The sequence below is a fragment of the Harpia harpyja genome, chromosome 14, assembly GCF_026419915.1.
Source record: "Harpia harpyja isolate bHarHar1 chromosome 14, bHarHar1 primary haplotype, whole genome shotgun sequence".
NCBI classification, from domain to species: Eukaryota; Metazoa; Chordata; class Aves; order Accipitriformes; family Accipitridae; genus Harpia; species Harpia harpyja.
The window spans coordinates 18,485,457-18,513,075 of record NC_068953.1 but is presented as its reverse complement, the minus strand read 5'-3'; the positions used below and the strand labels follow the sequence as shown (position 1 = coordinate 18,513,075).

At 46.3% G+C, this 27,619-nt stretch overlaps 1 protein-coding gene across 3 annotated transcripts in view; it reads right to left on the bottom strand.

Moving 5' to 3' along the window:
* Nucleotides 1–27,619, bottom strand: part of IGDCC4 (immunoglobulin superfamily DCC subclass member 4) — a 103,923-nt gene that overhangs the window by 65,841 nt on the left and 10,463 nt on the right. For 2 of the 3 annotated variants that reach the window (XM_052808361.1, XM_052808363.1), the window contains exon 2: nucleotides 2,975–3,304. The exons of the other annotated variant lie outside the window; for it this stretch is intronic. In XM_052808361.1, coding sequence (XP_052664321.1) covers nucleotides 2,975–3,304 — 330 coding nt within the window. The remainder of the gene's footprint in view (nucleotides 1–2,974; nucleotides 3,305–27,619) is intronic. 3 annotated transcript variants of the gene reach the window in all.

Below are 27,619 nucleotides of genomic sequence, written 5' to 3'. Positions count from 1 at the left end.
ACAAGAGGAAATGGCCTCAAGTTGTGCCAGGGGAGGTTTAGACTGGATATCAGGAAAAATTTCTTCACTGAAAGGGTTGTCAAGCATTGGAACTGGCTGCCCAGGGAAGTGGTTGAGTCACCATCCCTGGAGGTATTCAAAAAGCGCGTAGACAAGGCACTCTAGAACATGGTTTAGTCGCATGGAAGATGGTTGGACTCAATGATCTTGAAGGTCTTTTCCAACCTAAATGATTCTATGATTCTATTTACATAAGTCACTGGAGAGAAATGTTACTGTATTTGCATTATTTTCTAACCTCACCTGTTTGGTAGGTCAAGGAATCATTTATTGGCACTCACACACTTAAAATAGCTCCAGGAGCCATTCCTGAATACAAAGGAATATTATTCTTGAACACTGTGCAAAGAGTCAGTGGTTCAGATCTTGGAGCATCATTCTTGGAGATCGAAAGGAAAAACAGCCTGAAGAGCCCTTTCTTTCATCTCTTCCATTATAAAGAGATATTCACCTCACAAGACAGTCCTGACACCAAGTGGAGCCGCAGATTCTTTGTCATGTAGACAGCCGTCTGTCCGAGCCTCCATACTGCTCTTCATTGTCTGGAGTTTCCCCTGGAGTTCAGAGACTTCCACCATGCTGAGATGGGGTAAATTCTGCCTGTTGGAAACATTTGAGCAAACCCAGCAGCACCTACTGCATTCACCAGCTACTGAGGGAGCTATAGCTGCTTGGCTCTGCCCTGGTCTCAACATTCCTTGCTCAGCATCAAACTCCCCAAGTCCCCTCCGTGCTCCTCCCCTAACTGTGCTGACTGTTTACCAGGGAACCCAGAAGAGACCAACGGTGACCTGGAGGCAGCTGAGCTGATGTGCACAGCCAAATCCAGTGCATAAGACCTAGAGCACATTCCCAGCGCTACCATCCTCTCTGCTCAGGGCTGTGACCTCCTCCCTGCAGCTCCCCAGTTGCACTTGCTCTCAGTTCCTTACAGAAAAGCTTTTCCAAGTCCTTACGAGACCAGACCACCCTGTCACAGCAGGACAGGCTGGAAAGTATTTGATCAGCTCCTCATTTGCATTGCACCCAGCTCTTCAGGCCCAGCACCAAGAACTGGGACTGCAGGAGGGGAACTTTCAGATTAGCAAAAAGATTTCAGAAAAGGTTACCCTGCTCTGCCTGCCCATTTCAGTTCAAACTCCCCCTTTTGCAGTTCTGATATTGCCAACACCACTCAAATGCGCCATTAGAAAGTCAAGGACAAGAACAGCCCAGTAACCTGCATCAGAGGGAAGAGGGGAGGAGAGGCAGCCATGGGGCCAGGAGCTCTGGGTCCTGCCTAGCCATGGGGGCCTGGCAAGATTTGTCAGACACGGAAAGAGATGATAGTAGAAGGCTTCCTGGGAGCACAAGTCCAATGCCACAGTCTAGTTTGGTCTCTGTGGGAGGGGAGGATCTCATTGTAGGCATTTCAGACCATGCTGATGCGCAAAGATTTCCTCATCCAGAAGCCCCGAGCACACTGTTCTCCCACTGCATAATGCAGTTGAAAAGCAGGGTGCTGGACACATCCTTCTGTGCTAGGACATGCTCACTGGCACCAAAGCATTGTAAAACTGTTTTGGCTTACCTGTTTTCCTTCCCCACCGAAAATCAGCAGCACTGTGCTTTAAGAGAGCATGTTTGGGAACTGAAATTCAGTGCATCTGTTCCTACTAGGACCCTGGTACCTCCCTCGGCTCCACCAGGCACACAGAGAGCCTCAACACTCCTGCTCACTAAAGTCACCAGCCTGGGCTCTCATCAGATAAGTCGCTTTGCCGAAGATTAAGCTCCTGCTCTTCCGCTACTCACCATGCTAAAGGCAGAGCTAAGCTTTCACAAACAAAAGCCATCAGAAGGGGAGACATCCAACGTCCTATCCATCATGGCCTCACAGCACAGAAGATGAAAGATCCCAAGGCCTCCCTTGGTGCATCAGTTCCCAGCTATGTTCACAGTCTTTGTCATTTTCGTAAGGCTGTATTCAGACACAGTAAAGCTGTCAGTGTCACCAGACGTTCCAAACAGGGAGTGTACTAGGTGCTCCTAGAAGCCTGTTAAGATCTAAGCAAGCCACTAAGAGCAGGACCAAAGGGAAACTTGGACCACCCAAGTACAGCCTGGCTTGTTTCCAGTGCTTTTTGCCCCTCAGGTGACCACCCACGTCCACCTGACTGTCTCTTGGCAATTAACTCAGTGTATCCACACTCTTCACTCAGGGCAGATCCTGATCTGGACAGAATTGCAGGCCACCCACTGCCATCTCTGAGGTGTGGATGGGATAAAGAGCTCAGCACAGCCAAGCTGGGAGCACATAGCACACCAATGCAAGTGGCCCTGTCCCAAACACAGCCAGTCCTTCCAGCTGTCCCCACGCAAGTAATGCAGGTACATTCCTGCACACACCATCCAGAGGTGACTCATGCAGAGGAAAGGCAATGGATGTTTCTGCCCAACCACTTCCTCATCACCCAGCCCCTTAGCTTCAGTCAGCGCTCACAGATTCAGGGCAGTGCTCCTTATCTATGTCACTGGGGCAACAAGCCCATAATAGTCTTGGCCAGGAGAGCCAGAGCTGTCATAGCCAGACCCCCACAGCCACCTCCCCAGGCAGAGGGTGCTGCACTTAGGGCTCTGAAGTGTCAAGTTCTCTGCAAAAACAAGCACTGTCTTTTGGAGAGTGAGGAGGGTCCTGTTTTTAATTCATGGCTGATGGCACTTACCTGGGAGAGTTACACAGGATGTTAACAGTGGGATAACAGAAAGACACCACTGCTTATTTGTGAACTACCCCAAATCCCACCTACACATCATTAATAGAATTTCACTTCATAGACACTTCATCTCAAACACTCTGGGAGGCAGATGGTCTGTATAAACACCAGGAAGGGAAAAAAAGAAAATCAACAAAACAAAAAACCCCAACACTTACTTGAAAATCTGACTGCAGCCGTTTGACTGGTGACAGCCCCTAAGGAGCTGTGAGACACGCAGGAGTAATTACCCTCAGCACCAGCCCTCTCAGGATATTTACTGTCCTTTGCCACAGCCTGGGATGAGATGAAGAGTGATCCATTTGGAAGCACATGGAGATGTTCCTGCTCCACTAATGGAAACCCATTCTTCTTCCACGTGATATTGATCACCTGCTCAACAGGGGCCAGGTTACAGTCCAAAACCACGACTTGGTTTGGCTCCAGTATCACCTTTGCAGGACCAGCACTACAGCTCAGCTCCAGAGAATCCCCTTCCAACAGCCTCCCTGCAAAGAAAAGACAGCATTGCAGCGGGGGTTGCTTTCCTTGGTTTAATCACATCCCAGCTTTACACAGCGAAGGAAGCACAGTTCTCCATGAGTGTGGTGAAATTCACTGAAACAGGTGAAATTCAGCCCTGTTAGGTGACCAGCACCTCCCACAACACTTGTGCACTGCATTCTCCATCACGCATCCCTAGGGCTGCACAACCTGTACCATTTCTGCCACCCCACACTGTACCCAGCAGCCACCCCTTCTGTCCACACTTACTTTTTCCATGCTGGATTCAAGCAGAGAAGAACAACTGGAAGAAGGTGAAGTGACAACAAGCACAGAAGATGCAGCAAGGGCCGCAACCTGCCATGGCTGCCCATGACAAGTGAGGGGTCCCCCTCACCTGCCTGCATACCAGAGCCTGCTCCAAGGCTGATCAACCTCCACAAGACAACTAAGTGCAAGCAAAGGTATTCAAGCCCAGCTTGGCATCCCGATGCCAATGATCACAACTTGGTTGGAACAGTTCCCCCTGAGGGGGAACTGGCAGTAAGAGCTCAAGCCCAGCTGGGAATCCTGAAAGACAGCATCTCCCACTGATGTTCATGTACTGGGAAACTCATTTCAAAGGAAAGACAACAAAAGAATGGCTAAAAATGCCACCTGCTGTCTCTGAGCGTTTTATCCCATATAGGTGAATCCAGAATGGGAACGGACGGATGGATTTTCCCCACTAGAAAAGGATATTCCAGCTGCAAGTGGCCAGTACCCAGAACATGCCCTTAGGCAATCTGTCTGCTGCAGCCAGACACCAGAGCAGTGACCAGCAGCAAGCTAAGCTGAAGAGGTCTTGGTCTGGCTGATTTCCAACCCATGTAGTTGTAGGAGAGCTCCACCTCTGAAACAAGGCTCAGCATTTCCTAAAAGAATATTGTCATTAATAAAATGCATTTGCTGTTAGAGTTCTCCAGAGACACTAAGTCAATGTTAGCTGGCAGCACTGCTTCCACACACCAGCAATTTCAATCTCTGCTGTGCTCGAACCACCACCATCCACTCTTTTTATGGCTCCACTCCAAATTATTTTGTCACTGCTCCAATCAGAAATGTTTCCTGCCTCTATAACAAGTTTATCAACACTGGATATGAACCACATGGCTCCCTGCCCATCTCCTATCGCAGAAGGCTACAGATTAATTTTATAGGAATTCAAACACCCTATTAAACCCGCTACTACCTACTGCTGATAAAAGGGCTACATTTTAAAAGAGTGGGTGTTAAGCATGCAATTAGGGGCAATGACACGCAAAATTACACATGCAGGGAGATGGAATTATTTCAAGGCGTGTGCCGGAAACTGCAGGTGCCCCTGAAAGGAAGGGCCTAATCCTGCCCACACGCGGGGCTGATTCAGTGCCACCCAAGCCCGTGGGGATGGGAACTTGTCAGGTTTGCCGTCATTGCTGGTTTGCAGAATGACCACCAAGAACCTGATGTTGGCCAGCTATGTCCCTTCAGTGATGAGGAGGCTACACAAGAATCTTACCCATCTGCTGCATGTTGATTGCCATCGTTACAGGACAGAACAGACCCTGCCCCAAGCACCATCATCTTCACTAGGACATCCAGGGGACAATCTCCCAGCCCCCAAAGCCAAACCCCGGCAGGATGCAGAGATGCCCATTTCACACCATGCTATGCAGCCAGCACAAAAGCCAGGCACTGTACCCCATGACAAAGGGGCAGCTACCACCAACACGGAGCTGCCTGCCAGTCCCTGGATTTAGGGTCTTCCCACACAGATGCTTCCACTGTGCTGCTAACTCACACTCTGCAGGAAGAAGGCACAGCAAGAAGCAGCAGACATCATCGTGCTCCGAACGTGCACACATCGCAATGTAATTCCTGGATTTGTCAGCCAGCACAGCCCTGGCAGGTTCCTTGCTGCCCAGCCCCCTTCAGGCCAAGGAGCAAGCTGAGGAATGCCACTATACAGGGACTTTCAGCAAATGCCCTCCTGTAAGGGCAATTCTGCCTGTTCGTGTCTCCTAGGGAAGATTAGTCATTTGAGCAAGCTACAAAACTCACTCACTGGCTCCACAGGAGGCTAGAAGTAGGGGAACATGAAGCTGAAAGGCTGCCCCAAACGCTCCAGAAAGACACTGTCACTGGAAGACTTCTATCCAAGACAGCCGGTACAAAAAAAACTGTATGAAATAGGGAGAAGTTAAGCACAGATCAAATTACCACCAAATACATGTGCAGGTGACATGGCCAAACACAGAAGGTTAACAGTTTGAGGCTGGGGAAAACTCAGCTGAGCTAAGGACAGGAGGCACACTCAGAGCCACATCACTGTCATGAGAACACCCATCCATGGAGGAGCAGCAACCCAGACACTTGTCTAAAGGGATCTCCCTGAAGTAGCTGCTCCTGGCAGCACGTCACACGGGGCTTAGTCAGCCTGTGTGTATACACCACCTCCAGGGAGGTAGGGCTGCTAAGGCAAAGGCTGAGGCATGTGATGCAGAGCTTATTTCAAAAGATGTTGAAACTTTGTTGGCTAAAGTCTTAATCCTTTGCCTTTCCTTAAATTTGTTGTCTTTAGAAGCCCAAGTAGAGACTGAGGAGACAAGGAATTAACTTAGGTCACAAGTCAGACCCGTTAGCCAATGGCTCCAGCTTTCTCTCTGCATCTTCCCCCTCAACTCCTCCTTTACACATCACTGCCAGCAGCGACACATCAACGCATCTCGGACAGCTCTTGTGCAGCACCAGCATTATGGGCACCAATGTTGGCTGTGCCTACTCTTACCCTCCTCCAACACCAACTCTCCTGTAATGCAGCAGGGCTGGGTGGGCACAGCCACGTGGAATCAGCTGGCTCTGCATGCTGGGCATCCCACCTGCACCCTGCCACCACACACACGGGATGTCCTCCTGCCTTCATTTTCTCCATGGGCTCCTGCTCCATGCCAGGCACTCCTGTACATCACTTGGGGAAACTGCCCGTATATCTGTCCTATTTTCAATTTTCTTCAGACAACAATTAAAATGGCATTTTGCTGAAAATACTCCTCCTCTTCAAAAGGTGAAGCGCGAGGGGACAGCTGGCTGGCTCCGGCAGACAGGAATAGAGCAGAGATCTGCAGTGCAGATTCCCACGCCAGCACAGGTCGGTAAGAAGCAATTATCAGCCTCTCAAACTTCAGTCCCTTAAAAATCAACTCAACCTGTTTGCAGTGGAGTAAGAACAGACAGTTCCATACTTTGCATCACAGCAGAAGCAGCATTTGTTTTTTAAAAACATGTGATGATGTTTCTATATCCCTAACTATCACCCAGCTCTTTTCCCCAAAGTCAAAACCTACCTGGATCCAAGCTTCTGGCTGGTATGTTAGAGAAAAAAAAGCCAGTTACAAAACTCAGCGCTGGACTGCAGAGCTCACCCACACCAAACCCAACAGCCTGGTTCAGGTCTCTCTCTGCTATACCAAGAGAAGAGAAACAACCATTGAAGGTAAATGCATTTGAAGCCTGGACCTCACAGGCAACTGTTCTGCCACAGCCCAGGAGCACACTCACCAAGGAACATACTAACACCAGGAGCAAAGGATCCTCCAGTAGCAGCCAGAGTGGTCTGTTTCTATCATCAATATTTGCTGCACTTGCTGAGCTGGTGATGACAATGCCATCTCACTGACTATTGACAGGAGGAGGTTGCCTTCTTTCATGCCTTCACACCAATAAACACAATTGCACAACATCTTTAACGAGCAATAGTCACTCCTTTCCCAGAAACCTGTTCCAACCACATAATCCACGCAGTAACAGCAGAAACCATTTACAAGCAACCAACCTCCATGGTATCGGTATGTTTCTACTTGCAAGCGTCTACTGCATTGCCTAGCAATGCAGGCTCCACACGATGGTGAGAGCTCTTGACCACACTCAAACCACTGCCCTTTGCTCCAGGAGCACCAAAAATGTTTCTAGACCAAGAAGCCACATAAAAACCCAAATGTACTCAGAACCCTCAGGGTTCAAACTGAGCACCTGGCAGAAGACCATGACAAGGTCAAACACATGTGACCACCCATCACTGTCTGTCACTTAACAGAGCCTGGGAAGGCTTCTAGCTGGGCAAATGAAGCCCCCAACTGACATCAGGCTGCTCTGACCTGCCCCAAATCACCCAGCCCTCCTTCCTGCCCTTTTGGCCCCAAAATACTGCAGGTTTTTGGGGACAGGCCATTTGCACACACTGAGGTTGGAGCAGCAGGACCCAGGACCCAGACTTGGCATTGGAAAAAGCCCCACTACGAGTCTTGTCCTAAGATGTTCAAAGAACTGTATAAACACTCCCTGATTAAGGAAAAAATACCTTCCAGGCTCTGGAAACATAGGAGGTTCAAAACACTGCACTAAATTAGCAAGCCTGACAATGAGATAAAAGGCCCTTCAAGGGAAAGGATCAGAAGACAGTAAAATTACTCCAAGTGAGATCAAAGACAAATGAAATCAGGAATGTTAAGTGCTTACAGAAGCTGCTGACTATTTCCAACCTCCATTCTTCTTCATATAGTGAAAGAAATGGATACAACCCTGCTTAAATATACAGCCACACACTCACACAGCCTCCTGCTCGCCTTCACCCTCTTACCTGCTGGAGGTAATGCCGTAACGAATGTAGTGAAGACTACCCAGAACAGCCACCTGCTTCATACAGCAAATACAACTACTCCAATGGACATCAATAATAACACAGAGGTGGGCTTCCAAGTCAGAAGCCAGAAGGTCTTTCCACGCATCAGTTCAAGGCAGGTGTTTCGGCTACAGATCTGTGCTTTGGAGCTGGAGAGCTTTTTGCCTTTGGCTCCTCCTGGATGTAGTTTCATGCATCAAAGCCTGGCAGAACTGGAAGTTTTCAGCTCATGGATCTCTAAATTGAGGCCAGGGAACCCTGTACAGCGCTGCCCTACGGTGGGCAACATCACATATACATTCAAAGCAGGGTTTTACATCACAGCACACAAACCCCCCGGTCTACTGACCACCCAGAAATGACCCAACACAACTGAGAACATCTCAAAATACCTCTCTAGGGGAAAAGGGGCCAAAAGCAGAGTCGTGAGTTGTGAGGAGAGAAGAACAGTGCAGTCTGTGCCCAGCCAGTTGGAGGTAACCAGCAGAGTTCATACTAAATTCCACTAAGCCCAGCAAACTGCTGAGCTATTCCAAGGCAGACAGTAGCAGCATTGAGATTATAAATGTATGTCCAAATACACACTTACATGTAGATATATACCACATGCATGTGCGTTCATGTACACAGAGTTCTGGGGGAATGCAGATGTATTCAAATGTAGAGCATGCCCCGAAAGGGAGGGTCTTTGATGCAGCAAGTTAAAAGCATTTTGTTCCCATGAAAATTATATTTTCTGACCCAGGCTCTGCAGGGTTTTTGTTACTCTCTCCCATGTTGCTATCCCCTACACTACATTACATACAAAAACAGCCCAGGAGAAAAATGTGTTTTTTCTCCCATCTATTTCCTCACTTCCAGCAGCCAGCCATCCACCTCCAGTGTCCAGGCCCAGTGAGGTAAATTAAAAAGTCTCCTGTTGAGTGGCATAAACACAGGGCGTTTCAGATGAACAAAGATTGTAAAATCTTCAAGGCACAAAACTGTCCTTTGCCCTCCATGGGAGCACAGCCCCTGCCAGCAGCAGGCTTGATTCCAGATCCAAAGCAGGCATCTGAAAATCCACGTTAAACCAGCCAACATCTCCCTTCCGAAACCATGCATCAGAAGGTACAGCCAAAACCCACTCCTATCATCTCCTCTCCCTGACATCAAACGGAGGCAGGAATAGCCCAACTTACCACTGAGCAAAAAGGGAAAAAGAATAAATTCTCTTGGGTTTGTAACTTCAAAACCATAAATAACCAGGTGAAGTGTGAGCTAGCAATAGAGTGAGGTTTGACAGATTCCTGACAATGCAATTACTTGATCAGAGGCAAGACGCTCAGAGCAGTATTTTCACATCCAAGACACACAATACTCCAAGCCCACAGATCTGTTGGGAGCTTGCACTGCATGGCTGAGAACAGCACAAAACCTCACTTGTCTCCTTGTACATAGGGTTATTTCCCTTCCCTGGGATTTAACCACTTAAATCAAGGAGGAAAGACCTAGACAAGGGAGATGGTTGTTCTGGTGAAATTTTGGCTATCAGCAGTAAACATGTCCTTGAGCTCTGTTACACAGCACGAGTAAATAAAAGGTTACTGTTCAACAGGAGACAAATGGCTTTGTTCACAGGAGGAGGAGTTGTGTTTTAGTAATTACTTTCGAAACAAAACATACAGGCATAAACCAAAAGGGATGCCTTTCTGTGCACTGGTGTATCTATGCTGCTTTTTTTTTGTACAGCACCTAGCACAGCTGCAATCATCAGCTGATCCACGATCCCTGAGTAAGGTCCGTGAGTAAGCTTACTGCCAGCACCCAAATGGCACATCACCATGAGGACACACAGCGCTGTCATGCTGGTTCAGACAGCCAGCGTATGCCCCAGCTGCAAATGCAGCACTGCCATAAACTTAGCAGATAAACCCATCCCAGTTATGCAGCACAGCTCATGCTCTTCACTGGCTGGTGTGAGGACAGCTCCAACAGCTTCCCATCACAGCCACAATCTTGTCACCAACCAACCCACCACCCAAAGGAGCTGTCCCAAGAGCAGACAGAAAGCTAGTATTTGGGGGAGAGGTACTATCTTCTCTTCAACAAACTGATCCAGCTGGGGGAATTCAAAGAGGTTTAGGCACGTGCAAGATCCCAAGGTATGATCATTCCTAAAAAAACCAGCCCATTCCTACAAACACACAGCCTGGCAATTACAAGGTATAGACCTTCACTTCAAGGCAGGGGAGGCCCATCTTTAGCGCAGCTGAGAGAGGCCCCAGGATCAACTCAAGAACAGGACCCAACCCCAAGCAGCTAAACCACTGACAGCTTCCAGTGTCTTCACGCAAAAACCCTCAGACACTTCCAGCACAAAACAAATAAAGTTGCGCCAAGCCAGACAGGACCCATTACAGCACAGGCCTTGGGAGATTAATACTTCACAGAGAGCAAAGTACAAGGGTTTCTAATCTGACACACTTCCAGAGCTGACATCACTTCTAGTTCTTGGCAGCCGGAGATTTTCCTGGGCAGCCGCTGTTGTGCTGCAGGTCCCACAGCCTGGAGCCTGGCCAACACATTTCCTATTCCACACACATCTGGCACTTTGGAACTGGCTTGTGCACCTTGCAGAGCTCCAGCCAAAGAAAACCTTCCCGAGAGCAAGGAAAGCGGCTCAGGCAAGGCGAGCAAAGCGCTCGGTCTTCGTGTGTGTCCTGCGGGATATCAGGCGGTAAGAGGAAAGGGCTCCTCTCTCCTCTGCACATCCCACAGGAGGTGGCAGGAATTCAAACTGCAGTTCAGCCTCTGCACTGTCGCCTGTCTTAATTTATGTATTTATTTTGGATGCTGAACTCGTGGAACTCAACAGCACAATTAATCTCATTTAATCGGGAGTGAACAGCACTGAAGAAAAGTGGAGTTACTACTTCCAAAGGGTTTTCCTACCTCTCAGCAAGCCAACTACTGTGCCATTGTTCTGCTCAATGTAACCTTCTGCTGATGCTCTTCAGATGCTCTTAGAGCTGTAGAAAATCTTTACATTCCCATTGTCTAATTCAAAGAGCGACTATACTTCAGTGTGTCCCCATTAAAGCAACACAAAGCCCTCTTTCTTCTTGGAAACTTTATGCGTCAACAATTAAAAGTCAATAGCTTGGTCTCAGCCTGTTTTTAGGGCAACTGCACTTGGCAAGTGGTGACCCAGAAAGAAATCTGGACGGAGGTCTCTGACGAAGTCTGCATTCTGGATGCTCAGCAACATTGGCACTGAAAGCAGAACCAGAGGAGCTCTGGGGTTGGAGCACCCGACTCCCATGGTCTCTACAGAACAGGAGGTTGAAAGACGAGCTGGGCACCTAAATGTCGTTGTGCATCAGGCCTTCAGCCTCCCCGTAACACAATAAAACAGAAAACATTCCTCCACTGAACCGTAACAAGGCCCGTGAAATGGAGGGGTCAAGATCCCTACATTCCCTGCCCAGTTACCAGATGTTACTGGAACTTTCCACCTTGTAATGGCAATGCAAACAAGCTAAGAATAAGAAAGTTACACCTTCAGCCTCCATTTAGCCTCTCTGGAACAGAGGGCTCCTAAAACTATCTCCAGTGCTGCTGGAAAGACCATTTTATTAACACTTGATATCCACGCACAGCAGAGCAGCTTCAGTACTGAGGAGCACTTGCCAGTGGGAAGCAGGCCTTATCCTAATTCTGCATATAAGCAAGCTAGATGGTTTATTTAATAATGCAGCATCTCCCACTGCTGCAGGAATATTTACCCAGCTGGCAGCAAGGGACTTTCAGATCATCCCCTGTCACTAAGCAGATCCCAGCCTTTCATGAGCAGCTGGGTGCCAGACCGGCACCACGTGCAGCAAGAGACTGCACTCAGAGACCATCACACCATCCCCGCGTTAAGGGGTAGGGTACAAGGCCAAGCCAGGAGTGATCCCCTCACACCCTGCACAGACCCAGCTGCAGGGGAGGAGTGTGCAGTGTCATGGTCACTCCCCAGCTTGGGCTGGGGAGCACAGTAGTGCCCCTCAGGTCCCGGTACACATCAGGACCCAGGATGAGCACTGGCAGGGCAAGCTCAGCTCCATCCACACACAGTCCAGTCCAGTGGAAATGCCCTGCAGCTGGCTGCTGAGCACAGGCTTGACCATCCCATACCCTAGGCCAGTTTCAACAGCTACAGACAGCTCTAGAACTGCTATTTAGACAGAAATACTTTGTAATATCCTCTCAGGATGACATCCATTGCTCTAAAGCTTTAAGGGGATCATGGTCCAAACACCCTTCTGAGCACAGTGTCACATGGGAGCAAACATACTTGAGCCCTATCAACTGCATCTGTCCAAGCAGGCGAGCTGTGCATCCCTGTAAAGGTCAAAAGGGAGCCCAGTTACTGCAACAAGATCAGTGGAGGGAGTATGCACAAAAATACCCTCTTCATCCAGCTTTACTTTACTTAATTATAAAGATCTTTGCATCTAACAAATCTTTACGAGGCTTTGTGTCTTCGGAACATTGATCCAACCCACTCACTTCATAGTGGTCCATTATTATATTTTCACATGTATACAAAGCCCCTCCATTGCAAAGTTAAATTAATCATAATTTATCAATTTGTTGTAGCATGTTCCAAATGCAACTCTCCCTGACAAATGATGCTGGGCAAGAACCTCTTGCCTTTGTTCTGTTCAAACCCCCAGTTAAAAGCAAGAGAGCAGAAAGGATGGCATGAAAGAAACACTATCTAAAACACATGCAATGCCACATCACTCTTTATAGGCCATACCTGAAAAGCTTGATATTATCTAAAGCTGTAATTAAGGTAAATAGGTTAATGACTAGACTCACTTAGATAAAAGCAAAGGCTGCCAAAGCCCTGGGTAAATGAATATCTTTGTGTATAAATATAACACACCAGGCATCAAGGAAATAAAACAGCCGAAAAGGTCCCCATCTAAGTATTTTTAAAGACACTTCTGATGCTCCTAACACTAAAGCCAACTGCAGCTGCTCATTTCATCCACCCAAGACCACTGGAGTCACCAACCCACGGCTCACATAACCCTGCAGACTCCAATCCAGTAAAGTATCAACTGATTCCTAGGAAGGACTAAATGCTCTCCTGCTTCTGTAGAAGCATCAGGTTTGCCCAAACATCTTATCTCTATCTACAGATGATGCCTAGCAGATAGGGATAAACACAAAAGCAGCTCTCGAGATTGAGTTCAGTTTCATTGAGAGGTCTGTTACTCCCATGTATCCCCTGCAAACAAATGGTCTAGAAAGATGAAACAAATCAATAGCAGTTATAATTTATTCATCGTGTTGAATTGTCAACAGCAATCATAACAATAAAGTGCTTGAGTCTTTCATGAAGGTTAAGCCTTTGTACTTTCTCCTCTCTGACCCCAGAAAGGCTTCTGAAACAGCAGCTGAAGTCTAGAGGAGGCTAAAATCTAGACTTGTTAATCTAGGCCTTTTTCAGGTCTTCTCCCCAGGGTGTCTCGCGCTACTGACAGCGGAACAGGGAGAGCTGTCCCTGTGTACAGTAATATCAGCACTAGCCTTCCTTGCATTGAGGGATGCTTATTTAAAGTGCCAAAGTGACTTCAACACTAAAATTGCTGAAAACCTCTTCACAATCCCCTACACTGCCCGACCCAAGCACGGCTGAGCTGTTTCTGTCCCTTTCCCACCTGCTCCATGCCAAGCACACAGCACACCAAACTTCAGGCTTTGCTCTATAAACATCTCTGAGGAAGCCTCCATCTCCTAGCTGTCATCTTTCCCTTCTTAAAAAACCAATAAGAAACAGCTGAAATGATCTCTGCAGAAGCTGCTGCAAGCACGGGATGCACAGGGAACTCAGGACAGAGCCTTGGCTTTTGCATTCATAAATTTACAGTGTAGAGGCATATTAAAATTACAAGCTTGAACAAGCGCACTGGAACAATAACACATCAGAGTCCTGTAATTGGGCCCTGAAATACACTTAGTGAAAAATATAGACCAGCTGCAATGTTGGAAATGCTCCTAATGCAATCCAAGGTAATTATTGGTAACAGACCATCAAACAAGTGCATTAATATGCTCTGATCAGAGAGAGAATCAGATGGACAGTCTGGCACAGCAGCTTGTACCTGCAAATTATGTAAATTATTTGAAAGAGCAAAGCCCCAAAGCCCTAGAAACAGTAACTCTAATGAAAGTTATTAAATGCTATTTTTGTTACCTGCTGGTGTTAACATTTGAAGGCCCATTTGCCACAGTGACTATAATTTCGCTGCTGAGCAGCAGTCCGAGCTGAATAAGCCTGATATTTGCCATTTTAAAGGACCACAACATGCTAGAATGACTGGCTTAGATTTGCATGATTTCACAGACAACATTTAAACACATAACTACTTCCTGCATTTTTCACTGATGTTGGAAAGGAAACACAGTCATTTTGCTTTTGTTAGATGCAGAAGTTCCTGATTTTATTTCACACATCATATACATGTTTGATCTGCAAACAACACGGGGAGTCTGAAACAAGATCTCCTGTTACGTTACCTATTTTTGCACTTGAACTATTTAAGTTTAGCATATTTTTAGGATATACTTTCATCTCTCCATGCCTGAGAAAGCTAAAAGTATGCAATATGATACAAGCTTCAGTATCATGCCTCTTGAGAACAGTCAGTAACCAGAAACTAAAATTACCAAATAAAATACACAAAGATCTTTCACCTGTGAGCTACAGTTAAAATTCTTAAGTATATTTTGTAGCTCTTTTCCCCTCTGTTAGTGGCTTTGTATATTCCAAAGATACAAATGCAAACACATTAAATTGAAATACATTCAGCTCCAACAGTGAATATTTCATCTGTCAATTTCTCACCACATTACAGAGAAGGGGGGGGGGGGGGGGGAAGCATCATGCCCAATTTCAAACCTTGGGAAAAGTCAGTGCAAAGAGGAATCAACAGTGTCCCCACTGCAGGTTTGAAACTAGCAGCCAAACTTTCCAGCAAATAAATCCCATCCTCTCTACCAGACAATCCTTTAGCCTCTGGAACTGAAACTTTTATATACAAAATGCAGCATACAGCTCTGGACCAAACTGACAGAGCATAACCTGTATCTCCCTCATTTTAAAGGCCTCCAGAAACTTGGGCTACGCTTTGTAATTTCCAAAGAAAGACACGATGTATAATTCCCACCCCTCCCCACCCCCCCATTGCCAGGCTGTTGTAACAGGGATGGAGAGCCACCCTGGCTGAGTGGGTAAATATTAACCCTACAATAAGCAGCCTGAGATCGCAATGCGGGGATGGCTGCTTGAGCTATCCTTAAGAAGATGGACATGCTTCCAGCTTTAACGGAGCACCCAAAGACTCATCCACAATGAGAGCCATAGCCATCCCCAGTGGATTTCATGGCACGGTTCATTGTCCATTTTGCTTCCCAGCAGGTCAGCCATGCTGTGTGTCACTGAGGACAGCAAGAAAGCTTGGCAACAAAGGAAAAAGGAAGAGCACGTTACAGGGAAAGGAGGACGCGGTCCCTTTGACTCTGCCCTTGCTTGAATATACAAGGCCTGTGCTTCCAAATGCCAGCTTGGCCCAACAGCCCTAAATCACCCACCATGGCAATACGCAAGGAAGTAAGTCAATGACAACAGCTGCTCTGATTTATTAGTTGTCTCTGTTCATACTCACCAACCCTGCACTAGGATGCACTGCTCTATTTGCAACGAGACAGAAACGATGAGTGTGACTCAAGGCAGCGGGAGAAATGCTTCTCCATCACGTGTACTCTCCCCTTCATAGGCTCCACTTCCAGTTGTCTTGCCTGTCATTAAAAGGAACTTACAATACGGCACTGAATGATATACTGTAATCAATACAAATAGCCATGAGATCCCCTGAAAAGGATGTGGAAGTACAGTTCAGCCACGATATTTATGAGCGCAGGATACCACAGACCAGAACAGTTCCAACTCTCCCGAGTATTTCCACTATTTACACTGAGATCAGAAAATTAAAATGATATTTTACGCTTAATGGTTCAAACAAGACCTGTGAAGTCCTTCTCTCAGTCCCATTTACAACACAAACGCCAATGACAGAGCAGCAGATGGTCAAAAACACTCCCCTAGAATATTCAGGCGATTCAACTTGAATCTGTGCCCAAATCATTTAACTTTAATGGATTCTTTCATTAACAACCAAAGAAAGGGAATATGGTTGCCAGGACATTAAAATCACTTTTTCAATTACACTGTTATAAAATCGAACAAATTAGCTGTAATTCTTAGCTGAAGCCTAAATGGAAGCACAACTTTATGAAAGAAAGGAAAATTGATTTGGATTAGTGGGCATCAAGGGCTTTTTAAAAATTAACAAGATTCTTATGACTTCATAGCATGGATGGATTAGCTGGAGGTTTCACTGCCCTGCGTTTGCTACCTGCCAAAGCATGGCAGCTGGCTTCACAGCATTTGTTACAGAGGGTTTTAATTAGACTAAGGGGAGAGGATGCAAGGATTGAAGCTGGAAGCAAAGTTCTAGAGAAGCTGGGTGGTGTCTGAATTCACCTTTTGGATCCAGCCCAGCAGGGTCTTGGCAAAACCCAGGGAAATCAGAACCTCTAAGCTTTAGCAGGATAAGGACTGCAGGCTGCATTATTTTACTTGGGGTGGTCTTGCTTGAAGATCAAGGCAAAACTGCACTGGATGCTTCAAAAACACAAAATAAAAATGAAGCCCAAGATGGTTGCTGCAAAGAATGCGCAACTTTAATGCGGGCTATTAAAAAAAAGAAAAAAAAAACCCAAACACAAAACCCCCACAAAAACCCAAACCAGGTAAGGATAACAATCAAAGCAGCAGAAAGAGCAATTCCTAAAGGAAACAGGAGCTGTAACACTGGACACCAGATGCAAGGGAACTACAACACAGAGCAACAGGATCACACTAGGAAGGAAGAAAAATGTACTTTATATTGTACAATACAAACTTAATGAAAGAGATGTTCACTGAACACAACTTGCATTGATCCTACAGACCAGGAACCCTAAGATATATTTTAGAGAGTCATCCCCCTGCCAGGGAAGGTAGTAATTTGGAACTGCTGCCCAGAAAAAAAGAGACTGAAAACCAAGCTGGAGTTACACTGCACTGGACAAAGTCTTTTTAAAATTTTTTTTTTTTTTAAAAAGGCACCACTGGGAACAATCCAGTTTTGACCCCTGCAAGACAGACAGGATGTTCTAGCACACATGCTCCACCCCAAACATCTCCAGGATGATGCACTGCCGAGAGCACCTGCCTGCTGGCAGAACTGGCCTCTCTGTAAGGCAGATGCAGCTGAACATTTCAAAACCACTTTCATAAAATCTTGCAACACAAAGCACTTTAGATGACTCCCCTTTTCAAGTCAGCATTTCATATTTAGTTATTTCTACTCTTTATTACAACACAGTGATTGACAATTTGCATCAGTAAAAGTTGGATTGAAAAGTTAATCTTTCTTTGGACAATCCTGAATATTACTTCTTTGCCATAATCATGCTGGTTTGTCACCCTGTATCTGGCTTTCAGATATGCCACAGGGTATTATTTTCCAACAAACCAAGAAGAGCTGTACCCTTTGAGCCAAGCCTTGTATTGTAATTGCTGTGGGTCTCCATGTGATTTTAGAAGGTTGTATATTTAAGAAAACAGCAGAACACATTTTAATCCAGAACCTTTTGAGCTCCATGTGTCTTAGAGTTCTTTTAATGATCCAAAAATCAGGGCACTCTCTGGTTTTCTGTTATAACTAATAGGGGAGCAACTATATAGGCAAATATAACACGCACAACCAAGAGCTTTATCTCATCTAGGGTAGTAATCTGAAAAGCCTGGAGTTAGAGTGCTTTCAGAAAGGACACCTCCAGATGAGACTATCACTGACTGTGATCTTTCTGCAAGGCAAAGAATGGGCTTCTCCAAACTGACACTTTAGGCTGAAGGTGATTTAAACAATGTCCTTTTACTTTTGCATCACTGCAGTGGCATAGGAGCACGCACACATCAAATTACCGTGCTTCTACTGAATGGCAGCAAATGCCAGGGTAGGGAACAGTAATTTCCAGCTAAAAGCATAGGAACTTCCTGACCCAAACTGCCTGACCCAACCAACCAGCACAGATAAACACATTCAATTGCACCTGTGAAATCTGGCCTCCAGGCTCACACTCTTCCCAGGCAGAAGCAGGCAGAAAACGCACTTCTCACCACGTTGTACACACACCACCACCTTCCTGTCCATCAGCTGTGATTTAAGAGTACCTATGGGGACTTCTGAATATCTATTTTGACTACTGTCTACGAGAAGAAGCTTATTATTATCATAATTATTAGTAACAATTATACAACTATTATATATGTTAATATATGTCAACAGAATAAGAATATTAATATATTCTCTACAGGGTATTCCACAGAATTAATGAGATCTAATAATGAGCCTAACCTCTCTGACATCTTGCTGACACTTATTTCTATGGTAGCTACAAAATTCAGGTACATCTGCTCAGGCAGTGAACTGGCTTGCAACTAACTCAATACCTGTAGGTCAAAAGGACATGAACACTGATAAACAGAGGTCTGTGCCTTGCTTGAGGCAGTGATGGAAGAGGGAGACATACATTTGCTCCTGCTACCTGTGTTATCAAGCTGGTACCCTCTACCACAGGGACAGGCAGCTCTGAGCAGCCAAGTCTCAAACCACCCCAGCTGCCTGCTGCAGTGAATGCCAATCAGTCCCCAAGAGCTCTTTGCCATTGCCACATGAATTTGAGTACGCTGCGAGGCTGTCCCCATCTCCAGTGCCACCTCCTCTCAAAGACCTTCAAGCTTGGCAGCGCTGCAAGCTCAAGGGGACTCCAGTGAGGCTGCTGTTCACAACACTGTTTTGCTAGTGGTCTTAGCTGGGATGCAGGGCTTCCCATCCTCTGACATCTTCCCATCACCCGCAGGTGCCAAGGAAAGAGAAATAAGCTCTCTCCAATGCACTGGGAAAGAAATCACAGGGCAGTCCTAAAGACAGTGAAATATGCCCCCAGGATCCTCAGCGCCAGCCACACTGAGTATACTACAGGGGGAGATGAGGCAACTTTAGTGTTATTTTGCATCCTACCTCCTCTATAAGCTGGGACTTGGGAAGAACAGATAACTTGCATCATTTCAGCAGCAGATCCTAAAAGCCCTAATCCTAGTGTAGTGAAGTCAGCAGCAAAACTCCCAGACAGAGCGGAGGATTTAGCCCTGGAGAAGTTCAAAACAAAAGCAGCATCTGTGACTCACCCATGAGACCCACAGCACACAACAGTGTAAAAATTACATTCACATGGACCTGATGTTGCTTCATGGAAGACAACTCCGGAGCCTTTCTGCTTGCAGATCCCATCTCTGAGCATGCTTCTCACCCTCTTTTGTTCTTTATAGGATACTTGCATGGAAATAAGAGCTCCGTTTCTCAGCTGCTCATCTCCTCCTGCTGTCTATCCTTCCCCAACAGAAAACAGACTTTACAGAGAGCTTGTTTCCATGCAAATAGCCCTGAACAACAGAACAGAGCACATGAGCACCTCCCAGAGCCAGAGTGCCAGCTACCATGCTAAGGATAACCCACGTGCATAGAAACCATCTCACCATTTTGCTGATGAAAGCTGCTGTGTACATGGGAAGACTTTGTGTGTACATTGGGAGACTTTCAGAGCACCTTCCATGGAAGGCAAGCCTCTCACTTTGAGACCATGTTGAGAAGGTCCAACTGTGTAGGATTCAACATCAATCACCAGCCAGGAAAAACCCTGCTAGCCTGCGGTAACCTCAAACTCAGCACTAACGTGTGGCACTAGGGAAGAGGAACTGTCAATATGAGATTCAGACTCTTTCAAAAAAACAACACAACAGTTACAGGAGCTTCAAATTCTGCTCTTGCCCCTGAATCTTCCTGTGATTTTTACTCATTTACAAGCATATTACTGTTGTTCCAGCAGACTAGTTATGTGGAAAGTCTAACCAAAGAGGGGAAGCTGACAGTGACCTGTTCTGGGTATGTAACTCTGAGTGTGAGCCAGACAGTGCTGTCAAAGGGCAAAGAATACACTCTGGAAACAAAACCTCTTTGTTCCTCTAATTTTGTTCCAGTTAAGTCAGTTCAGCTGTTCCATATAACCAGTCAAAAACATTCAGCATTTCCCAAAGTATTTTAAGACTTCAAAGTTTTAGGTTTTATTTTGACAGTTTTAAAGTGCATAGCTTTTTTTTCTTTACAGATTTTTTTGCATTAAAAACAAGGCTGTTTAATAATTAAGCTTTACAACAACCACTGCCGCTTTGCTTTTATCATGACTTCAATTAAAATATTGTTTCTTGAAGACAGCTAACAGCTTCTGGGAAAAAAAAAAAAGAGGGTGTTTCACTAAGAATGTTTTCAATAGGCTCAATTTGTTAAAACTTGTGATTAAAACCAAACTCCAAGTAGGGCAGGCTCAAAACCAGGGGTGTTTTAAGTTTGTCCAAGTTGCTGATCTGAACTCAGAACTTCACAGCCTTAAACGAACATACTCACCTAAAAAGTAAACTCTCCAACACTCACCAATGAGGAAAACGTAGGAAAAACACTGTTCAGACCAGCACCTGGCAGCTCAGCAGAGACTGGAGCTGATCAGGAGCAGGCTGTTCCAGAACAAAACCTTTCTACATAAGCCAGGCAACAGATCTGACCTTTTCATCTACAAAAAACAGTCAGGCCTCCACTGAACTCATTACCATGGGCGATCTGCCCCTCAAAACTGTTTTGTTCACAGTCTCAGGGCCAAACCTGTTCTAATACCAATTGCCTCCTGTCAGGAAAGTGCTGGAACAGCTCAGGGACAAGACCTGTGCTGAAACCAAACCTGTCTGAACTCTCCCTGCGTAACATGAGCTTCACACACTCGCGCTGACATTGTCACGACACCGAATGGGAGCCAGGCAAGCAAGGGACTTGTGTCTTCAAAAGCAAACAAAAGAGGGTTATAAAGACTAATTAGCTGTTCAGCTCACTACTGCGCTTCTCTGCAAAGCTGTAATCACAGCAGTCATTTTGAAGCGAGTACACCTCTGAGGGCTTCTTACCAGCAGCACTAGGATGGACTGGGCTTGGCCAGCTTCACGGTGCCAGCAGCACAGGCCCTAATCCCACAGTTTTGAGGCCAAAGCTCCACTCAAACAGTTCACAGTGCAGCCCACAACCAGCTGTGTCAGCACAACCGAAAAAGCAGGATCAAGCAGCCGTGGGGAGGGAGCTTTTAAGCCTGTGATCCTGCCAAATGCTTCGTATCACAGCCCTGCCTATTTGCATTTCTGCCTTGGGCCCCATCTGTAGCTTCCCATCCATGTAAAAGCTGTCCCCAGGGAGAAGAAAGGCCACTGTCCATTTGTTCAACACATCTCAAGCGCATCCAGTTTCAAATGAAGTAGGTGGTAAAACTCCTAATGCTAATCTTTTCCATGCAATTCTGAATCTTTTGTCTTCCGAGGGCAGTAAAGATCAGAAATGGAAATAGCTGTCCAGCGGCCCCAATCAGTCAGCATCAGACACCAGTGCAACACCCGAGCCTCCCAGCCCTCCAAGGCAGCACCACGTCCTCACTATCAGAAACACATACACACTTGATTCTTTTCTCAGCTTCCACTTCAGACAAAGTGATCTTACAAAGTAGGTCTCCAAATGCAGTATCAGTCAAATCACTTAGCAATAACACATAAGGAATAAAGTATCTTTAAAATACGGATACATCCTGTTCCAGAAGTCCTAATGGGCCATATTTTTAGCCCAGGAACAACCTGAAAGCCAGCACAGACATACTGCAGCACTGAAACTATGTTACTGCAAAGTTATTTCATTACAAGCCACAGCTCTCTTTGCAAAGACTGTTTCTTCCAAGAGCCCAACTAAGCTGGTAACAAGGTTTTCCAGCATTCATATGTGTAGGGCAGCCAGAAATGAGCCCAATATATCATGTAGAAGTTGAGAACCAGGAGAAAGAAACCAAGAAACACAGGAGATCGGTCCCTTTCAACACACATGTCTCAGCAGAGGTCACGAAGCAGAGGCTTCAAGCTGGAGAAGGGCCAGGGCACCGTGCATGCATCTGTTAGAGATCCCACCCAGGCTCCAGGCAGGCATCCTCAGACACATGCTAACTGCAAGACTGGAGCTCCAAGCTGAGACCACCCATACTCTTGTGCTTCTCACTACCTGTAGTGACAAACTGCCCAGCACAGCCAAGAAGGTAATGGCTGGCTGCACAAGGGAGCACAGACCCTCCTCAGATGGCCACTATTTTCAGAGCTTCATTCACAGCCAGGTCAGCACAACACTGAGCCACCAACACCTGGAGGTGACAGACACATGGAAGACAGAGACAAGACCAGGCATCTGGCACCTTAACTTGCTTAAGCTCCACATAAGCAGCTGTGGAAAGAAATGGGTAGATGGGGTACAAACTTGCGTCTCAACAGGATCCAGAGATGTTGGTGCCAGGCACTCCAAGGTCATTTCTGCTCAAGCCCAGGGATTTGAAGAATTCAGCAGCCCCCACAGCAGCTCAGTCCCAAAGTCCCTGGCTTGAACACTGCACTCCAACTGCCTAGGAGTCCTGCAGGGCTGGTGAGCTCAGACAGGGCTGAAGAAAGGCATCGACACAGCCTCCACCACCCATGATTCTGGAGGGGAACTGCATCGCTCCCCTATTCCCTCTAAAGGGCAAACAGGTCACAGAGATGCCCCAAGCAGATGCTGGGAAAGCTGAGACCCTAACTCAGAGGGGCAGTGTGAGACTTTAGTGGCTGTCAGACTGTAGAGAGAAACCATACTTTGCTTTTCTGGAAGCTGCTCCTCCCTGCATGATCCTGGAAGAAAGCTGGAGTAAGAGAACACCCATACAGTCCTTATCTCCCTCATTACAAGGGAAAGAAGTTGCCCAAGAATCTCAAATTGGCTTCTGCTCTGAATTGGCTCCAAAGCTATCTCAGGAAAGGCATGTTATCTCTCACCAGCCCAAACCACTCCTATTTGGTACAGAATAATAAAGCCATTAGTACTGAGCAATCACACTATTATACTGTTGCTTTACATGGCTATAATTTAACAGTTCCTCACTGTTTGCTTTAGGAAATCCATTCTTGAAAGGTCTATAAAATTATGAACTCTTGCTCCAGTTTGAAAACACAGGCACGAGCAGGGATTTCTGTTCTCTAATAAATCACATTTCCCTACTAGTAAACACCAGCTTACAAGAAACATCTTTTGTTTATTGAAAGTAAATGGCATGTGGACATTTTAAACAAAAAGAAGGTGGGAGGCTGAGGGGAACAGACAGATTATGTTTTCCACTTTCATTTTGCCTTGTGTCTAAACAAATGGTTCCTAACAGCTTTGTTTTCCAAACCAACTTTCTCCCAGCTGCTATCTGGAACCACAGAAAGGGAAAGCAATACTCAAGATGTGCAAGGATTCCTTGACTTTACACACTCGTTTTACTCAGCAGTCAGTGTTCTGGATATACAAGCCACAGAGAGTGTTATTAGGACTAAGCAATAACCTTGTAGCGACTGGTTGGCTTCACGTACAAAGCAGTACTGGGAGGGTTCACTCAGACCCCTCAAGCCGTACAAGGGGGAACTTCAGCATTTTGCCAAGCTTTTGTGCCAGGTCAGCTTGCCACAGGACACCATCGATTGCCTTCCACCCAGCCACAATTGCACATAAACTTGGAAGATGACTCTCAACGCATACAACAACAGCTAAGATAGAAGGCCAGAGGAAACAGCTCTTACAGCCTCCTCGGTGTCCAGTCACCTCTAGCATCCGAAAAACAAGCTATTGCCCTTGATGCTTTTTGGCTGTGGTCATGCCTGTTCCCATGATGAAAGGGCAGCACAGAGATACTGACCAAGAGAAGACCCAAGGAACTGTGCCAGGATGGAGTACATTCCAGTGTTTCTGAATTTTCATCATCTTAAAGACCAAAGATCTTAAGCATCAAAGATCTTTCTCATCCCTCTGCCTTCAACTGATGATCAAGGCATCAAATATTCCTGTACTCTTTTTCCTTGCCTTCTTGCTACATGCAGTTTAGTGTTACTTAGACCATAGCTGCCTCAGAAGCTCCTTGTCTACACAAGAGATGTGGCAACACTTTGCTAAAGCTTCAGGATGGGAATAGCTAGAGTTAATAATATTTTGACCCATTTCACTCAAATAGCAGATAATTCCTTGTATCCAATATCCGAGCATAAATACAGAGATATATCTCTATCAGAGTCTCAGAAATGAGGTGCAAATACATGGCTCTATCACAGCCCCCGCACACACACCACTGAAACTTGCTACATTTGACCCACCCCCTTTGTAATTATATATCATAGCACGCAAAACCATGCAACAACCAAACAGCCCCTCCGCAGAGAGAGGGATCACAGGATGCATCTCCACAGCAGTGGCTAGGCACCCATGTTCACAGAAGACCTCTGTGAAGCACCCAGCATTTTCTAGCCAAGTCAGAGGGAAAGCCCCCAGGCAAGACACAGCTCAATCCCCACTGCCACCTCACTCTGGCCCACCTTGACACAGAAGAGACACATCTACATCCCAAGTGAGAATGGAGCTGCCACCTCTGTGGCTCCAGGATCCTGCCTCTCCTCCGAAAAAGAGGGCTGCAGCTGCTTTCTTTTGGGAATATCCATCTCAATTTTGGTCCTTAAGTTAGTTTGTGAAACTGCTTCACGCAGCCTCAGCAAACACCTCCTCTTCCCTTCCTGGGTATCTTTGGCCATCTCCTGTTACAACCCATCAGCTGTGCCCTGTCCAGTTTTTCTTCCAGAGAAGGCCTCTGGCTATGCTAAGAGTTTGCAAGCCCTTGATGTGCTCCAGGGACCACTGCCTCCAACACAGCTCCTTCTGCCACTGCCATTCTCAAGGTTACAGTCTTGCTCCACATCTCTCTCCTGTTAGAAGTGAGCTGAATAGAAAAGAGGGAAAAATTCAGTTTGCCAAAACCCTCCATATGTAAGACTGTTGGTAATTATGTGAAGGTACCTAAAACTTCCTGCTGAGGAAGACATTAGGAAGTCACATACACAGAAAACAGTCCTGAACCTTGCGCAAGGACAGCAGATGATGTTTAGCCAACTGGCAGATTCTAGATATCATTAATCTGCTTTTACAGTTCTGATGAAAAAAGAACTCAACCTTGCAGGCTGCACCTTCACAAGCATTACCCAAAAAAGGCACCTGCATGGCCACGGATGGAGTCCAGAACACGGTAGCTTCTCGCTTGCATCTCATTCACCCCATCCAGGTCTTGCAGGAAATCCTGCAGCACCCGTACAGCTGGGGAATGTGCATGCAACCAAGGCCAGCCTGCGCCATCAGAAACAAACCCTCCACACAAGCCCTTTCATGAGGCCTTTTTCTCCCACCCCTGTACAGCTGGCACAATAGCTAAGTCTCCCTGACAGCACATGGATTTCACTGCTACTCGCAGCGCAAATAAGATAATTAGGCCAGAAATCTTCAAAGCCCTGCCAGTGCTGTTGGTAATGAGATTCTGCCATTCACCTGAAAATAAAAAAGGAAGGAGGAAGGCAGGTAAAGCCCCTTCTCCACCAACAGCCTGAACTCTAACTGCGAAACCATCCGTCAAACAGCTTAGTCCAGCTTCCCTCAAGAGGTCCTTCCTAGCAGCTGGGAAGTCCACCTCTGAATACAACCCTCAAAAAAGAGGAGCATTCATATGGGGAAACCAGTGGCATGACACATTTGCCAGTAAAACACCAGCTACAAGCAGAGAAACTGTGATGTTTTAATCAGTGACAGCCCTTTTATCTTGCTGTGGGCTGGCTTTCTCCTCCCAAAAAGGGACCAGGTCACATCTCTGTTCTTACCTGAAATGCAGTCTGCAAAGAAAAAGGGCAAAGAACCCTTCTGCAGGGGTGACACTGCTCTGACACACATCCCAAGACACATGCACCCCTCAGACTGAGCTGAAAGCTTTCACAACAAACAAAATCCCCTGGCATGAATTTAGAACTATTTACTGTACATTTCTGTTTTTTAAAGTTAAGCAAAGAGCCTCCCTTGTTTGCTCACATTTTCTTGATAGGCTGGGGTTCAAGTCTGGAGAGTCTCTTCAGGACAGGGTGTAAAGTGTCGTAATACAGAACAGATACAAAACGCCAAGAATGGTTCCAGTTTCAGTCCTACCAGGTACCCAAGAAATCTGCACATATAGCCCCTGTCTCTGCCCCTTGTGCTTTCCAGCTCTCTTCAAAACAGCCAACCTGTCCCACAGAGCCCCAGCAGTGAGGCCTGGGTGTGCAACTTGCTGCTCCAAGAAGACAAGAACCAACTCTCCCATGCTGTATCGTTACAAAGTCACCCACCCCCAAGAAGAGAAGTCAGGCTCATCAGACTCCTGCCAACTCCCCTGCATTTCCCAGGTAATTGCACAAACCATGAATTAATGAGAAATAATGAGCCAGCACACAGGGGAAGAGAAGACAATTCAGAACAGCAACAAAGAAAACTAATGGGAAAGTATGTTTTAACAGCTCACTGCAGACGACTGTCACTGCAAGCCTGCATCACCCCAAGAGAGCTTTCACTTCTCTGGGAGGACACAAGGACAGCAGAGAGCACACTCCACCCACGCAGCATGGGAACACAAGAGAAAGGTGAGGGGGGCTTATGCCATGAGTTAATTTTGCAGAGAACAGACAGCGTGGGCAGTCCAGACAAAGCAACAGACTCTGTCCAGGCACAGCTTTGTCACCATGTGCTGCACGGCCTCTGGGAAGTCACAAAACCCACCTGTGCTTCACTGCCTGGCTACAGGCTGCAGTGTCCGACACCAGCTCCCTCCAAGGGTGTGGACTACCCCTGGCTTTATCTAGCCACGCTCTGCTTCTTTCTGTTATCACTTAACCCACAAAGGTACATTATCAATACAGCTAGCCAATCAGCCTTACTTGGACAATAGCAGATAAGAGGGTAGGTTTGAGAAGGAGACACTGAAAATAATAAAACAGGAGATGCTAAACTGTTAAGTCAAAGGAGTGCCCACAGCTAGGCAATGCAATGAACTTACCAAGGACTTGACCATCTCAGGACTTTGCATCCTCCTGGTGTAACATCTCACCTGGTCCAGTTTTAAAAGACAGTATCTGATTGTGATCTGGAAACTCAGTTATCATTGAAAATGCAAAGTGAGCTCTTACAGCTCAGCGATCATGTGGGGAGAAATAGCAAGGTAACACCCATATCCATGGCTACTGGGATGCACTTGAAGGTGGAGGAAAAGAATGAGCAGTACCACCTTTTGAAGATGGTTAGGACCGAGGGTCAGAATAGGTGGGAATTTGCCCTCCCATTTCCAAATTTAAACTTACTTCTACCATAAAAACAGGAGGAAAATATATTTCATAGCCTTATGTTCCAAAATCCTCACACCTACTTGGCCGTTTAACTTTCCAACATCTACAGTACATTTACCCACTCTCAGTGCAAGTTTCTCTTCAGAGCACATAAATTTA